At 36.7% G+C, this 17,056-nt stretch overlaps 1 protein-coding gene across 1 annotated transcript; it reads right to left on the minus strand.

Annotated features, from left to right (window-relative positions):
* Positions 1–7,003: 7,003 nt before the first annotated feature.
* LOC139126968 (SID1 transmembrane family member 1-like) lies at positions 7,004–16,135 on the minus strand. The gene is made up of 12 exons (XM_070692886.1): positions 16,075–16,135; positions 15,661–15,747; positions 15,170–15,243; positions 12,677–12,776; positions 11,996–12,113; positions 10,931–11,067; positions 10,570–10,681; positions 9,635–9,669; positions 9,130–9,176; positions 8,301–8,406; positions 7,902–8,012; positions 7,004–7,093 (listed from the first exon to the last, which is right to left on the minus strand). Exons 2-12 carry the CDS (start codon positions 15,739–15,741, stop codon positions 7,004–7,006), a joined length of 1,011 nt encoding a protein of 336 aa, XP_070548987.1. The 5' UTR covers positions 15,742–15,747; positions 16,075–16,135.
* Positions 16,136–17,056: the final 921 nt, after the last annotated feature.

The following is a 17,056-nucleotide window of genomic DNA, read 5'->3' on the forward strand; positions in this document are numbered from 1 at the left end:
AAAACTTTCAACATGCTTGATGCGAACTTAATGATGAAAGCGATGCAGAACTTGGCAATGTAAAATCTTACCTTCTGTTATGGTAATGGCTTGCGCGAATCACCCTACAAACAAGAAAACGATAACGGTGGAGACGAAGGATTGGGTGTCCTCAGGATAATAGATGCAAATTTGTTCTTTTTTATTTTTGTTTTGGATTTATAACTTCGGTAGGGGACGTGGGGGTGGCTATGTTGCATTTCAAAAGATAACGCATTGAAAATGCCGTTGTCGTGCCCCAGTTATAGTTTATGACCATAAATCAAGGTCTATGCATATAATGTATTCCATGGTTTCTATGACATAGTTAGATTGAAATAAATGGAGTGCACTTATTCAACCCTGCAATCGATTATCTGTATATTTCGGCTACGTTCTACAATTATTTATTACCTGTACGACATCGCTGTATAATGTCTGGTACTTCTCACTACTTTAATCTCCATGGATACAGTCTGAGCTTTGATATACACAATAGAACGTTTGCTTGAAAGTTTACCACTGTCGAAGATGAACTCTTGATTGAAATTACATTAAAGATGTTTCGTCTTTGCATTGGGAATTTCGACACAAGTAGATAAATACATATCATTAGATCTTGTGCATACTAAAACTCTGAGGGCTTCGGACGTGTATTCCATACACAGTGCAACAGGCAGCTTCCCGTTGAACTGGCCTACATTACAACTACGCAAATAATCATAAAGATATAGTTTCTTAGGGCTTTCAAATGTAATCCGATAAAATGGGGTTGCCCAAAACCCGCAGAACGCTGCAAAAACTTTCAACGGGCTTGCTAACATAGAACACTAACAATGCAAAACTTGGCAATACAAAATCTTACCTACCGTTATAGTAATGACTTGCAAGTGTCACCCCCAAGAACAAGAAAACAATAAATTTCAGTGTGTCAAAGGAAATGCTGGAGACGAAAGACCGGGTGTCTTCAGGAAAGGAGACGTCAATATGTTCTTTTTTATTTTCGTTTTGGTTTTATATCTTCGGAAGGTGGCGTAGGCGTGGCCATGTTCCATCAATCATTTCAATAGATAACGTATTGAAAATCGCGTTGTCGTGCCAAAGCTGTGACCATAATTTAATGTCCATGCACATAATGCATTCTCTCATTGCGTCTTGACGCGATTCACGACACAATGTCGTTTAGCTAGATGTACGATGCAAGTATCCCATGATTGTAAGAATTTCACAGGAATATTTTGCATGCCACTCATTGGCCAGAACGACTCTTTCACAAACCCTGTGCTTAATAAGAAATTATGAGGACACAAAAAGTCGATAAATGTTATCTATTTGACTTTAATCGTATAAAATATGTTTTCAGTTAGGTTTTTATTCCTTTTCGTATGCCTCGGATGAGACGACAAGGACAGTCTGACTTTTTGATACACAAAAACTTTAACTCTTCACCACCTTGGTTTGTCCCGATTCTTTTGCATTTTATGACAAAGTCGGATCTCCACACAGGAAAAATTGGCCAGTCTGAGAGTTAAAATGAAAGCAGTGCATTCCGTTGAAACATGCAATCGATGTATCTGCATACCTCGGCTGCGAACTAATATAATTTATTACCTACATTATAGTTACGCAGTAACCATGCCAGGTGCTTCACAGCTTTATTCTGCATGGATACGGTACATACTCTCATATAGCAAAATGTAAAATCTTACTTATCGTTGCGGTGATGACTTGCGTATGTCGATCGATCACCATACGAACAAGAAAACGATGGATTTCACTGTCTAAAGCTATAAGCCTGTGCCAGAGGACCGGGTGTCTTTAAGGAATGAGACGCCAATTTGTTCTGCTTTTTATTGTTATTTTCGTTTTGGTTTTATATCTTGAAGATACCGTTGGCTTTGCCATGTGTAATCAATCATTTCAAAGGAGAACGCATTGAAAAGCGCTCTACCTTGCCCCTATAGTTTATGACCACACATAATTCTAAATAGCTGTAATGTAAAGGAGGGATATTACTGAGCTTTTATAATAATCTGTTATGTTGAAGAAATCAATCTAAATACCTGTGGGTCCGTGGTACACACCCGAGTATTTGCTTGGCTTCGTGATACATGCTCCCCCTGTTGTATATTTAGCGTTTCTTGCCTGTTCGCCTGTCCGTCCTCCAAACGTATTTTGATCCAAAATATACATGAACAGCTGTAGAAACCAGGTTGTAAGTACGGCAGAGACATATGTTAATGCACCTGAATGCTGAAGTGAGAAGTTTGTGTTCAATTAATATATTGTGTATTAAATCTCCCTGTGTTTGGACAATTATAACATACAACGTGGGAGAGCATGAGAAGCAAATTTTACGCGATGTAGTAGACATTCTGGGATAACATAGGATACTTGGTAAGTACATCTAGACCAAGACTAGCTAACTATAGTTCAGAGAAACCTGCTGCGAACAGCACGAAATCCAGAAATTACGCCTACTTCATCATCGATCGATGCCATTCTTGACATTTTTTTTTCGTTTTACACGTGCTCCTAAGCTTTTCGTCTGGATATTTAGTGTGTAGTTTTCACTGCTGCTATTTTGGAGTGCTCAACCCTACCCATCACAAAACGGATATCATGGCGATACATTCAGGGGTTTGTTACACGTCAAACATCACTTTACCAATGAAATCCTCAAAGGAAAGCATTGTTCTGTGTTTGAGCATGCCCGTGTTGCTAACCATTGGTGATGTGTTGTCAATCGAGACTGTTCATGATTACAATATCTCGAGGTCAACATATATGCTCAGTCTAAAGTCTAATAAAAAACATTGTTCCCCGGATACGTTAAACGTTGATCAGGAAGGCGTCCGCTACTCAGACTAAGCTTTAGCTGAAAACGATGTTTAAAAGGGAAAGTTTTGAATCCCACGGCTAGAATAGGATACAGCCTAATGTATGATAACAAACTGGACATAAATTACAGTTGGTGATCGGCATTTTTTCAAAATAACGCTGCGCGTAAAAATGGTGACTCTTAAAAAGTGTTTGCAACAAAAAGAGTGACCCTCTCCAATTATCATGCGCAAACACCGGTGACCCTCCCCCCCCGCGTGCCACAGTCCATATCAATATCTTCATTTACATATAATTTCTCATTTGACCTTGAACTGTCAAAGAATACTTTTTAACTTTTACAAATAATCATCGCGTGAAATTCCAATATCATATTTGTTGTTCACATGTTTCCTCATTCAAACACTCTATTCTCATCACGTACATATATATATATATATATATAAATTGTAAAACATTTATAAAAGTACAGATTTAGTTAGTATTGTATTGTAAAAAAGTATTCATAGGTTCCTCATAGACACAATGTGTAGTTAATCAACATTTCTGATCCAATATGCATTCATATATTCATGTGTAGTATATGTATGTTTAAACATCTTTACCCAGAATCGTTCATTGACAGCCAAACAGACTGGATGTACACAGTACCTATGTTGATCAGAAATTTCCTCATCAAAATCAGTCTTGTCCGTGAGGCAAGTAGTCCATGTGACATCTTCCCTTCCCTAGAGGCCTGTCATAGATGATACGCCTCTTGGATTAAAAATTTGTTTAACGCCTTTTATGTACACATCATGTTAGGTATGTATGTATGTATGTATGTATGTATGTATGTATGTATGTATGTATGTATGTATGTATGTATGTATGTATGTATGTATGTATGTATGTATTTATGTATGTTGTACAGATACTGAGATGGGTATATCCATTTACATAAACGACTCGAAAGATGTATTTCTTTCTGCATTTGTCAATACCAAACAGTAAGTATACTTCCACACAAATGCTGGTATCTGTCCTAGGACATGCACACACCATGTGTTGGTATGGCGTAAAACGTGGTATGTCAATACAAAAACAAATATAATCTTTTAATGGGTATATTTAAATAATCACATATTTGAACAGTTTGAAAGTATCTGTAAACAATCACCCACTCGTTCCTACAGCTTTACAATTCCATTGTCGGTATTTATTAAACATCACATTTATATAAAATATATTCATATGTCAAATCAGTAGATAGTAATTCTTTTCAAAACAAAACTATTCAAAATCTTTTCAAAATATTACCAGGTCTTTCATTATTGTCTCCATCTAAATGAAACAAATGATAAAATTAGTCTTTTGTCATTAATGCTTCCGATACGTGCGTATGCAAAGATTACAAACTTCCTTGCATGCTCTTTGCAGATATTTGACTCTATTTTTAAGCAGTTGCTGTTTGTGATTCACTGTTGTGTGATGGAGGGTCATTCAAAAGATAATGAATTAATGAAAAATTAATTTCCTGTAATATGTGTAGAAAAGATATTTGACGTATGATTGCTATAAGTATGTAATGTTTTGATTAACACAATGAGTGTAGAAAGTTTTAACAAAACTCAGAACTGTTTGTTGAAAATACATATCTTACTTTTAAACTTAATTGCATATCATTTACTGAATAATTCATTATTGTACTGGTAGAATGCTGCAATGAATTACTGTACATAGAAATAAGCAATGGCTATACAATATATGATGTTAATAAAAGTGTGCATCAATATAGGAAGCATAATCCTTTGTATTGCTTATGATACAAAACAAAGACAGACTTGCATAAAAAACACAAAGGTCTCGCAAGTTATCCATAAATATAACCAAAAGGAAAACTTTCCATTGCTTGTATGAATAAACAAAAAAAGAAACTGATATTCGCCATTACTTAAAACTTGATATAGGACAATACTGAAGCAAAGAAATGCATGTTCAAATGTTTGTTGTAATTTCAATATGGCTGCCAGGCGGCCATTTTGTTCATGACTAGAACTTAGAACTCAGACTTATTTGAATCAAATAAGCTCAGGTTCACCAAAGAGACAATGAATGTATGAGGTCCATATGGTATGCCAGTTTCTTTTTTAAATGGAATTTGATCAGATATGGTATTTTTTCATGTCCCGAGAACTTAATTCTGAGCATAAGCTAACCTAACATATGTATCATTTTTCACTCTATGAACAATAAAATACAGACGTCACACCTCAACAAGATATATACTTACTCTATCATGCTATTCCTAGGTAAACCTTGTGCGATTTTTGTGTCACTTCATGTGAAGAAAGTTCAGATGAATTCAGAGGTGTATAATTGGAATTAATCAATGTCATTACATTTAAAGGATGCTTGTTCCATTCAGTGCTTGCAAAACATGTTGTCTGTGAGATTTTTATTCATGACAAGAAAGTGATTGGAATCTAGACTGATCCACTGCAAATTATTTCAAGAGGGCGCTCTTTCATCACAGCAAAATTTATTTTTCTGTGCTGTTGCTAGGGAGCTGACAGAAGTATCAGGTCTATATAACTTTCTAAATTAGGCGAAAGACTTCCACACTGTATATTACAGGGTCATCCATGTCATGACAGCATGATTGAAATAAAATTATGTACAAGAAATGTAAATGTGGACTACTGTAACAATAGTTCAGATAATGATTATCTTGCAGCAAAGGTTCATTAACCCGTGAACATGAATGGTTACAGATGCAACTTTTCTTGACCCCTCGAACATTTTTCATTATTGCTGCTCTGAATGTCCTGGCCAAGATTTATCCCCTCTTCAGAGGTTAAGGAATTTTACGTGAAACGGGGGGAAGCTCCTCTGAACAGGAGAGTGGCCAGGGACAAGAGCAGAACGCTTTTCAAAGTCGCAACCTCATGCAACAATATAAGCTTGTTAATGATTTTACAAATTTACCAAAGTTTAATTTAAAATTTTGCAATATGGTCTCTCTGTACATTGTCCAGGCCGTTATCAATTGTCAACAGCGTCTGTAATGGAAACAAATAACATGCTACAATTGGCAAAATTTTATGAAATGATATGTTAGACCTATGTACTCTGATCTCATTGCTAATTAACAAATTCATTAATCACATCAACCACGTGTAACATGCTATTTTTGTTTTTCGAAGAATACACATGCAGAAGTTTTGAATCATACATTAATGGAGTTCGATCCTATGTATGAACCATGAAATTAATTTTAATATGGAGGGCCACACAAAAATAATGCTATGCCTAAACTGCATATTGCCGCTTTTTTCTCATGAATTTATGTCTCTGGCCCATATGTCTGACCACATATGATGTATGCAAACTTGCCCTGATCGGGTTATGTTAAGGAACCCACTGAACTTACTAGGAATGTGAAGAATAAAGCACCAGCTGACAAGAAGTGCCAACTATCGTGGGAGTCGTAGAATTGCAACCAGCTGCAGTCTCGGTTGCCCTCACGTGACATTGCCGGAGTTTTCTGTAAAATGAATTAAATCACATCAGTCGATAAGTACATTATTTGCAAAAGAAAAGCTCTTTCCGATAAAGCTTGGCTACGCTCTCTAGACGACGTCATACAAATGACATCTTTTAAATTATGGCTCAGAATATCCTTGCATGAACAAGGGACTGGTATCGCCCTATTAAGGCTGCGTTCACAAAAAGTGGTGAGGGGATTGGAGGAATTCAGGGCATTTAAAAATTCTGTTGGTAGTCGAGGGGGACTGGACAGTTTTGCTATCCCTTAAATATTGGGGGGGGGAATATTTTGGTTCTCAACATTTTGATGTCATCCAATGGTTCTAATGTTAATAATAATGTAAGACACTCTTGAACTAGTTTGTCGCATTTTATGATTGAAACCTCGAAAAAATCTAAACATGTATGAATGCTATTAAATTTTAGTAAAGATGACAAGTTGGCCTTGTAACGGGGCAGCAGCTGAAATTGTTGATAACTTTTTTATGAAATGTATCAAATACAATTTCTTGGTGTCACTCTACATCATGATGAAACACAATATTCAGTTTGTCAACAATGCCTGTCTATCTAAATATTGGTGATAATGCCTGTATATCTAAATATTGGTGAGAGTCTATACTGATAGTTGTTTTTCATTGATACAAATGCACGGTACACATACACACGCTGTGTTGGCAAGCTGAATACCGGACAGCTCATCATGCTGTAGGCAGTAGAACAAGAACACAGTTGTATAGACTGAGCAAAAATATTGTCAAAACACAAAGTTAATACAGATACTGCCCTGCGACTGCCGACGTCATTGCATACTGACAGTGTAAGTGATAGCTTTGCCTCTGACGTAGTTGAAGAAGAGTTTGGGTCATAGGGCGCTCGATTGAAAATGAAAAATACACATACTTGTACTACAACTGTACGATGAAAAGTCACAGTTTTTCTCGAATATCACTTAAAATCAATAAATAAAATCATTCATTTAAAGTTCATGCAGTGAATGAAATTTTCACATCTCATCGTTCTTTAACACAAAAGTAAACCTTTGAACAGCAAAGATTCTAATTTAATTGTAATTGTGGTGGCATCCGAGGTTGGTTTTACGTTTTCCCCACCATGGAACTCCTTCTCGTCCATTAAGCCCCATCTGTATCGAAGTATTATTAATCACAGACCTTATTAATGATGAGGACTTGTAATCAAAGTGCCCATCAACAAGTGGGGACTGTGCCATCAACGATGACTTCTCTTCTTTTGCAAGTCACATGTTTTGTAATTTTTCCACTTTCGGCTGTGGAGCACCTAACACTTCTGATAAATTTGAACTTTTGAAAGATCCAATGCTCCGAAATTAGGTCAAATCGAGTTATCACTATTGATATCAAACTACCATCTTAATTTGTAAAAAACAAGATAACGATTTGCAATAACTAATTTTAACAACTTTTCCTTCCCCTATTTTCCAAATATGATCAACTTTCATGTTTTTTCGCTAAATATGTAAAGAACTCACTCACTTTCCATTCAGTCAATCTCCGCGTAAAGAAGAACAATGCTGGTACCCAGAGACAAACCGCAACGATGGCATACACGATGGGATACACTGTCCATCTCTCCCGCAAAACCACCTTAAATAGGGAATTATGAAACCGAAATTTAGTAAACTGGCTGTCCCTTGGTGAGTCAAACTTGATTTGTTTGAATTACTGGAAAATAATTACACGAAGCGTTCAAAGTTACGTACGACACTTGATCATCATGGTACGACTAGTGAAGGTTAGTGGGGGTCGTCACCGTCTAATTATCTTAAAATCGTTCAAATTACGTGTTTTCCCTAAGCGTGTGCTTCTTTGTAAATTCAAGTACAAGTACGCATTTAAAGGGTCATCGTAAATTCTATAGACGGATTTATGTACCTTCATTACAATGTAAAATCCTACGTACAGGCCTGCGTTGATGATCAATACGCTCAACAAATATGTTGCAAAATCTTTAGGTTGTACAACAGTAGCAGCTATGGCACTGAGAGAGAGACAGACAGAGACAGAAAGAGACAGACAGACAGACAGACAGACAGACAGGCAGACAGACAGATAGATACCAAAGGAAACAAAGTCAGAGAAAGACCCAATAGACAGACAAATAGACAGATTTAATAAGTTATTGAAGAAGCATTACCATGCCCACACACATTTTCTGGTATCTTTTGTTCTCAAAGGGTTACATACTGACTTTTTATCGTCTAGAGCCCACTGTAAAGTTAAAACAAACTGGGTAATCATAAAATGGATGCTAGTTAATTGTAAATTTAAGGAATTCAAAATACATATCCTTCTTCCCAGGTGATCTACGACGGAAATATCAAAAACGTGCCTAAGAGCAAGTTCCTGTGAAGAAACTCTCAAATATAAATACAAAATAGATTGCATGAACAAGACAAAAAAATTACTTTTCACTCTAGTTCGATTGAAAGAGAGAACAAACCGATAGAAAAGGATAACAATTCTAAAAGATGTGAGGGGAAAATCAAGCATACAGTGTTCGGTGAAAATAACCTTACGAGAACTTATTCATCATGCAGTGCAATGTCTGGCAAAGCCATATTACGACTACTGCAATGGTAACTGACAATTTCGCGATCGATGTAAATAAAATAAATAGAAAACAAAATAGAGCTACAAAACGTTTATTCTTTAGACAAGTGCCTGAGAGCAACATACAAATGGATAGCTAACATTTACTTACACCGAGAGATTCAATAAATTAACGACAGCGATCAGAAATTTCTTACCCTAGGAGCAAAACAGACAACAAAAAATTGGATAAATCGCATGTGTTAAGTGTCGTCAAGTTCCAATTCAAAATAAACTACAACTCAGGCAATCAGAGCTTACTCAACTTAGCCATGAACATTTTGTATATTGATAACGAATCTTTCTCTGCATTTATTAAGAACTGAGACTCAGTGTGACCAGAGCGTCATATTTGCAAAGGAAACTGCTACATACATGTCATAAATATGGACATCAATGACAATAATATCCATGAGAATGACTAACGCGACGCGACTGACGGGGCAAACTATGGGGACTCCATCCTTTAATATCTTCCCACTTATCGTACAGCTATTAATCTGACCAGGGCCCATATTATAAAAATTTTGGAGATAGATGAAATTTGTACAAAGAAATAGAACTAGCATATTTGTTATTTTACTTTGACAATGATTTCTTCGGCATGCAAAACTTACACGCATCAGTTTTTCGTGGCCGTTTTGAATGTGTCCTGTCGAGACAAACAAATGGAGGAAATAAAATTAACTTCACAAGGAATCCTTATGTAAAACTAACATTTTATCGTAGGGTTGGACTTTATATACCAGAAAAGCCGAGTACGAGGGTTTTATCTGACTTAAAAACTATCGTCCCTAACTGATATATTTTCGTTTTCAATGTGTTTACGTCAACTGTCCCCTTTGTCAATGTAACATGTTTAGGATATGAATCAAAACTTTTATTGTGAAATAGCCTTCCAATGTAATGGAAATCCTATAAATGCCCTAGGGCACATTATATAAATGCCCTAGGGCACAGCAGATTTGTGTTGCAGCTGGTTTCCGCTGTGTTACCACATTTGAATATTAAAACGTACCAGATGTCTACAGAATATGACATTTTCACTTTTGATTGGACAGTACTTTACTACGGTGCTGTCATTCATTTCTGGAATTTGGTGACCGAGTAAATAAAACACCCTGAATTGAGCACTCTGATTGGTCAATCAACAGCAGATATATATATATATATATATATATATATATATAACTATATATATAACTATATATATAACTATATATATATATATAGATATATATATATATATATATATATATATATATATATATATATGCCTGAAGCCTATAGGGACAGAATAGCCGCCCTTGGGATACATTTGAAGCTAAAAGCAAAGGTTTAATCAAACGTGCCATAGTCCATCCGGAACATATGATTCAAGGTTCAGTATTCCTTAATATGTGTTACAAAATTTGTCTCTACAGATAAAAGACAGGCATAAATCAATATTGATATGATAATTACTGCTGATGATATTCGGACACCCTTCTATTTTGGTAAATACATCCGGGAGCCCGTAAGCTTTTCGTGGTCAATTAACGGGCTGACTTACCATTCGAGCATGGCCAGTGTCCTTCGTTATAATACAGCAAAGTAAGGATAAATGATATGCCAATGTGCACGAAGAGTAAAATTATCCAGTCGAGTACTTGTGTCCCGAACACCTTACGGGGAATAACGAATGGAGATTATCAGATTGTCTTTCAAGTGATTTTCAGCAATCATGGGACAGATTAGTCCAACGAAGCCGGTCTGCATCAATATGCACGATTGGTCGCAAGGGATACGTACAAGCCTTATGTATTCAAATACTCATCAGGTTGACTAGCAGAACACACTTAAAACAATGTGAAATTTAAAGACTTATGTCTTGGTGCTGTAAATCACTGTTTGATTGAGCAACTGAAACTTACCAAAACAAAGACAACAATGGTGGCGAAAACAGCAAGGCAAATATATGTAACATGTGCACTTGCCAGCTGGTCTGGGTGTCTATTCTGGAATAGTTTCAATGTCATAAGGCATACCATAATATACATGTAGGAGGTGTCTGGAAGAAAAGTGTTATATTCATATTCATGGATGAGACGTTTATTTAAATGAGAGTAAAGACCTAATTATAAGGACAAGTTTGTCTGAATATTTCGAGATGCATGAAACTTAAGTATAATAATAGTATACTATTAAGTTATGCTATAAGTAATTTGTGTTATTATTTACAACGTCAACGCTCTACCTTTGGCATTGAGCACTCTAATTTCCACGCGGACACGTGTATACCTATGTGAACGTGTGTGTGTGCGTGTGTCTGTCTGTCTGTCAGTGGCTGACAGTTCAGTCACTGAGATCAAGGTAACAGCATCTTTAGAGTATCGTCTATGGTATTATTGCGCGAAGAATTAGTAACTAGTAGAAGACAACTTTTGTAGGTGCATATTTGTGTTCCTTTCTGTTGGCCACGGAACGTTGAAAAACTCTCTCTCTCTCTCTCTCTCTCTCTCTCTCTCTCTCTCTCTCTCTCTCTCTTCTCTCTCTCTCTCTCTCTCTCTCTCTCTCTCTCTCTTTCGAGCACTCTAATTTCCACGCGGACACGTGTATACCTATGTGAACGTGTGTGTGTGCGTGTCTGTCTATCTGTCTGTCTGTCTGTCTGTCAGTGGCTGACAGTTCAGTCACTGAGATCAAGGTAACAGCATCTTTACGAGTATCGTCGATGGTATTATTGCGCGAAGAATTAGTAACTAGTAGAAGACAACTTTTGTAGGTGCATATTTGTGTTCCTTTCTGTTGGCCACGGAACGTTGAAAAACTCTCTCTCTCTCTCTCTCTCTCTCTCTCTCTCTCTCTCTCTCTCTCACACACACACACACAGACATACACACACGGTGTTCAATTCTTACTGGATTGAAAGTTCATTCAGTAACCTTGTCAACGTTATGGACACATACAAAATTCCTATGATTTGAGGACAAACTCACCAAACTGATAGTTTGAACCGTTTGGACATACATGATACGAACCACTGAGAATACCTTCCATTATGAGTGCAATACCAAGAGCGTAATGGAGACCAAAATACTTCTTGATGCCATAGCCCTGTAAAAAAGAGGGCATCACAAAAGTAGGTCATCGATTAACAGTTCATTTTTGTTACCTTCTATGGTATCCTGAAGGAAACAATTCATTGACCCTAAATCCTCCTCCCATAAAGATAACAGCATGTAATTTTAGATTACAACTGAGTATCAGTGACGAAGCTTAAAGTTCGATTTTATCGAATTGAAGCGAGATCATATTTTGCCTTCTACAGTTCGCATAAGTGTAATGGCGAGCGCAGCCTTTCAAACGATTTCAAAACCTTGCTTTCCATATGTAAATCACCCTTAACGGGACTAGAATTATTTTAGTATACGTTCTGTGGACATATCTTTTGAATATGGATAACTTGATGAGCTTTTAATGGTAAAGGATGAAGAGCAAATTTATGTCGCCTTACATTGCGATAAAATAACCCAAAGAAAGTTCTAACAATGTTCTGTACAAAACTGAAAGGTAACTCATCACAGCTTTCTCATATATTTTAGTCATGTCTTTCTTAAATTTTGCTATGTGCACAATGCAATTTATTTTGATTTCTGAAAAGTGTTACATCATAGTACCTGCGATCTGTTACCGTGAGTAGCTTTCCACCACACTATGATCAGGTACAAAATGCCAAGCAATATGTACCCTGTGTTGCTGAAGACATTGTTGAACACACTGAAATAAAAGAAAGTAAAACAATTGATTGCGAATATTGCCGTTATTTTTAAATGCCCTAAAATTTTAACGGGTCACATTGCAACGCAGTATTGCAGAAATACATTGAACACAATACGACGACTACTAATTTGCTTATCCTATGGTGCACAAAAGGAGAAGTTGACGGAAGGAAAACTAACATATTTTTCTGTGTGAATTGCCTTATTTGGAACCAGGAGATGAAATGATTATATTTCCGATTCCGGCGATATATACGATATATGAAGATTACATTTTTTTAAGAAATTGCAGGATTACTTTTCTTGTGTGACTTTAAATATCGTTTAATGAAAAAATGCACTTCTTTTCCTGACCACTGATGAGTTGCAGTTGTACATGTCATAACTTTGATTAGAGTGCATTTTACATCGGTGCCACAACATCAGTGTATGAGCCGCCTCTGTCACTGCTGATATGCAGTGGCAGTGAACTTTGATTATTTTGACAATATTTTTGTTCGGTTTATAAACCTTGTTCTTGTTCTACTCCCAAGCATGTTGAACTGTCCGGTATTCAGCTTGCTATCACAGCCTGTGTATGTGTACCGTGCATTTGTATCACTGACAAAGACTTTCAATCTGGACTCTAAAGCAATTAACATCCAATACATATTTCTACAAACAGGTTTGTTGACAAACTGAATGTTGTGTGTTTCAGCATACTGTAGGGAGACAGCAATAAACTGTGTTTGATACATTGTAGAGGAATATCGAAAAAATATCAACAATTGCAGCATCTGCCCCATTACAAGACCAACTTGTTTGGGGTTTTTACGTAAATCATACATGTCTAGATTTTTGTAGATAAAAGTCATGAAAACTTTACAAAATGGCTCATAATTTTTCTACATTCTGTTTTATTATTACTAACATTAGAGCAATTGGATGAATGTTATTCATTTTTCAGTTTTTCATCGAATTACCCGACAAACCTTGGATTTGGAAATATGAAGGTAAAAGAGAACCACAAATTTCAGGTTAGAGGCAGTGCAAAACTTTCAAGTCCCCCTCCCCTACCCCCAAAATTTTCGAAACCCCCCCAGAATACCTCCAGCCCCTCATCGTTTTCTGTGAACGGAGCCTTATCGCACAGATTAGAAGCCTTTCACCTCATGTCGAGCTTTGAAAAAGAAAATTTTGATAAAACGTATTTTTTACCCCGCATTTTACTTTAGGATGACCTCTGACCCATCATCTAAATAGAAAATATGGATTTTTGACATACGAAAGAATAATTACAGCCGTACAGCTGCAGCTCGTATGGACGTTTTGGATCACTGTAGAGGTTTCGGCTAGGTAGTCTAGGCTCGACTAGACCTTGGTTTTGGAGTTTGCCTATCAGGCATGTTATCCCTGTATTGCCATTCTCCCTTAGTTCAGAGAGTACTGGTACGAATCCGTATTTCTATGTTTTACTAAATTAATTGTATTTTCACTGTCAGCGTAACTACAGCACAGCTTACAGCATAGCGTTGGGATGCATTCACATAAATACAGCCAAGTGAACGGAGCTCGTAAGTCCCCGAACGTAGAGTTGTGTGAACACGTGTTGATTGTTTTCAGCTTTTGGTCAGTGCATTTAAGTAACTACACACATTTACCGACAAATTAGAAGGCATTTTGAAAATTTCCTAGTATTATAAACCAATCACGACAGAGCGCTTATAATGATGCGGTCGGCTTCAAGGGTGGACGTTACACCACAGCGTAACTACTGCACGCCAATTTTCCCGAAACGAGTTGCGCTATCCGAACAGTGCAATTATCTATAGCGCAAACATTTAATCGACCTCACAAAATCCCACAACACGACTGAAAATACACTACAGACTAGGTTTACTGTCAGATTGTTGCAGTGATTCCGAGTGTCAATCGCCATAGTTTTCTTTGCGGCTTCAATGTTTCGTTCAGTATTTTCGTTATTGTCCAACACAGTTTTGAAATGAATAATGGCTTTCCCAAATTTTGGAGTGTACTGAGAGCGTAGTGATTGCATTGAGACATATCATGATTTGCTAATGTATTTACAATAATGTCGCCCAACTTTTCAATCGGAAAATTGAAAAAGAGTTTTTTCTCATAGCATCGAAGACTGAGTCAACAAACTTTCGCAGAGCTTAAGGTACTATGCACCTCGAAAGTGAAAGACTTAAACATGTGCTCAAACTTTTCTCAAGGAATATTTCAACCATTCTCTTCCATAATTACTAAATTCCCTTACTTTTGACGCGCGATGTATCGGTTGACTATACAAATCTGTAAGACGTCGTCTTAAAACCGTTTATTTTTAAAGTGCTGAAGTACTTATTCTGTATTTTATCTCTTTGATATATAGTGTGGTTCTGAACTCACGTCAATTGGCCCAGTGGATTTGCACACATGAAGTTGTAGTAACATATTTCTTCATTGCCAGTATTGTTGAGTATCTAATTAGAATGTTGAAACATGGTATAAAATACGATTAAACACAACGTAATTTTAATCAACAATTTTGTTGCAGAAAGCTCTCTCTCTCCCTCTCTCTCTCTCTCTCTCTCTCTCTCTCTCTCTCTCTCTCTCTCTCTCTCTCTCTCTCTCTCTCTCTCTCAACATAGAAGCGTAACAAATGTAATCAGAATCTGTAGGATCGATAACAAAGAAACAATTCTCGCTTTAAAAAATAGTTGCATCCCGTGTAAGGTGAAGAAATAATTCTGACTCCTGTACCATTTGTAACTGTGAGAAGCAAACTTGTCTGAGAATCCAGTAATCTGACGTAATGCCAATAGTATTATCAAGGTGATATTTGGTTAAATTTAATCACAGTTATGCACTTAAAAAGGTCAAATGAATCTGTTACTTACGACCTGATAGGTGTAGACGAGCTGTATCACAGGCAATGTGTAGAACACAGCCATTGGTATGATGTTCCATGAATACAACATGTACTCCTTCGGTGTACAGACACGTGGTTGCAGTTTGGAAAAATAAAATACAAGTCATCTACAAAATTCTATGTTATTCGCAGAAGTGTTGCATTGAGTATTCACAGAGTTGTGCACGTCTTAAAGAACATAAATGATAAACTTAAGCTGCTCTGGTACAAACAAATTTCGTTATGGTGCTGTTTCTGCTTGAAGGCGATTACATATGTATATGCATTGCAATAAAATATTTACATTAATGATAGTTTTATTGTTCCGATTAAAAGACGTCATATTTTGACAGACTTTACTACAAATAATGACACTATGAAAGAGCTTGAACAGATGTCATACCTTTGTCTTGTCTTCACCACCATCATCATTAATATTTCCGTCACATGAATGCAATATATATGACGCTGTTCGATAGAGAATTTGGGGTGACAAGGATAAGTTAACTTCTCATCATCAAAGTGTACTGTCGATGCAAGCAAAGATTCTGTCTTCTATGATAAAAAAAATCTTCAGAGTTTTTGCTTCATTAAATGACATTTTTACCTTCCGAGTTCATGATAAATCTAGCCGCAGCATATGCCTGATCAGTACATGTGGATGCCATAGCTTGTGCAACGATATAGGAGTCCACAGAATTATCATATTATAGTGAAAGGAGGCCTGCTACAGTTTCTCGTGGAAAATAACTGCAGAACTGTTCTTTCGCGCTCACAGAATTTGTCCTTGACTCAATACGAATAATTACTGGTGTGTTATACCTCTAGTCACTACAATTTAAAAGCGCTTTCTGAAAGCCTTATACATATCACTTGTCAAAGAATGTTTCAGTTTTACGTACAACCTAGAGCAGAGTAAACACTGATTACTCAAATTTATTTCATAAGTTAATAGTGTTGCACTTACCTTCATTTTGTCTGTCTCCACTTTTACTGAAACAGTAAATTTAAAGCAACAACGTTAATAAAACTTTAAGAAGAACAATTTCTCGTTTTAACTTACAAAGACTGTAAAACGTATACCTATAAGCTAGCTTAATTTAGTGTGTCACTTTGCATTTGTTTGAACATTGATTGATGATAAGAGCCCGACTGCCTTGGTTTTTTTTTTCTGTATCATGCAAATGTACGCGAATTTCGTAAGTGCTATCGACAATCATCTAAAGCGATACGAGTCAGCATGTTTTGCATAAAAAGGTGGACCCTTAGGGTAGTATTCGCCTCGAAAGTGAAAGTATTTACCCTTTTCCTGCCAGACAGTATCACTTCCCCATCAGCCAAGTCAGTAACATGGGGCCCGGGGCACCGACGTCCTTTGTACCTCC

This window comes from Ptychodera flava, unplaced genomic scaffold (genome assembly GCF_041260155.1).
Source record: "Ptychodera flava strain L36383 unplaced genomic scaffold, AS_Pfla_20210202 Scaffold_28__1_contigs__length_4768798_pilon, whole genome shotgun sequence".
In the NCBI taxonomy this organism is placed as follows: domain Eukaryota; kingdom Metazoa; phylum Hemichordata; class Enteropneusta; family Ptychoderidae; genus Ptychodera; species Ptychodera flava.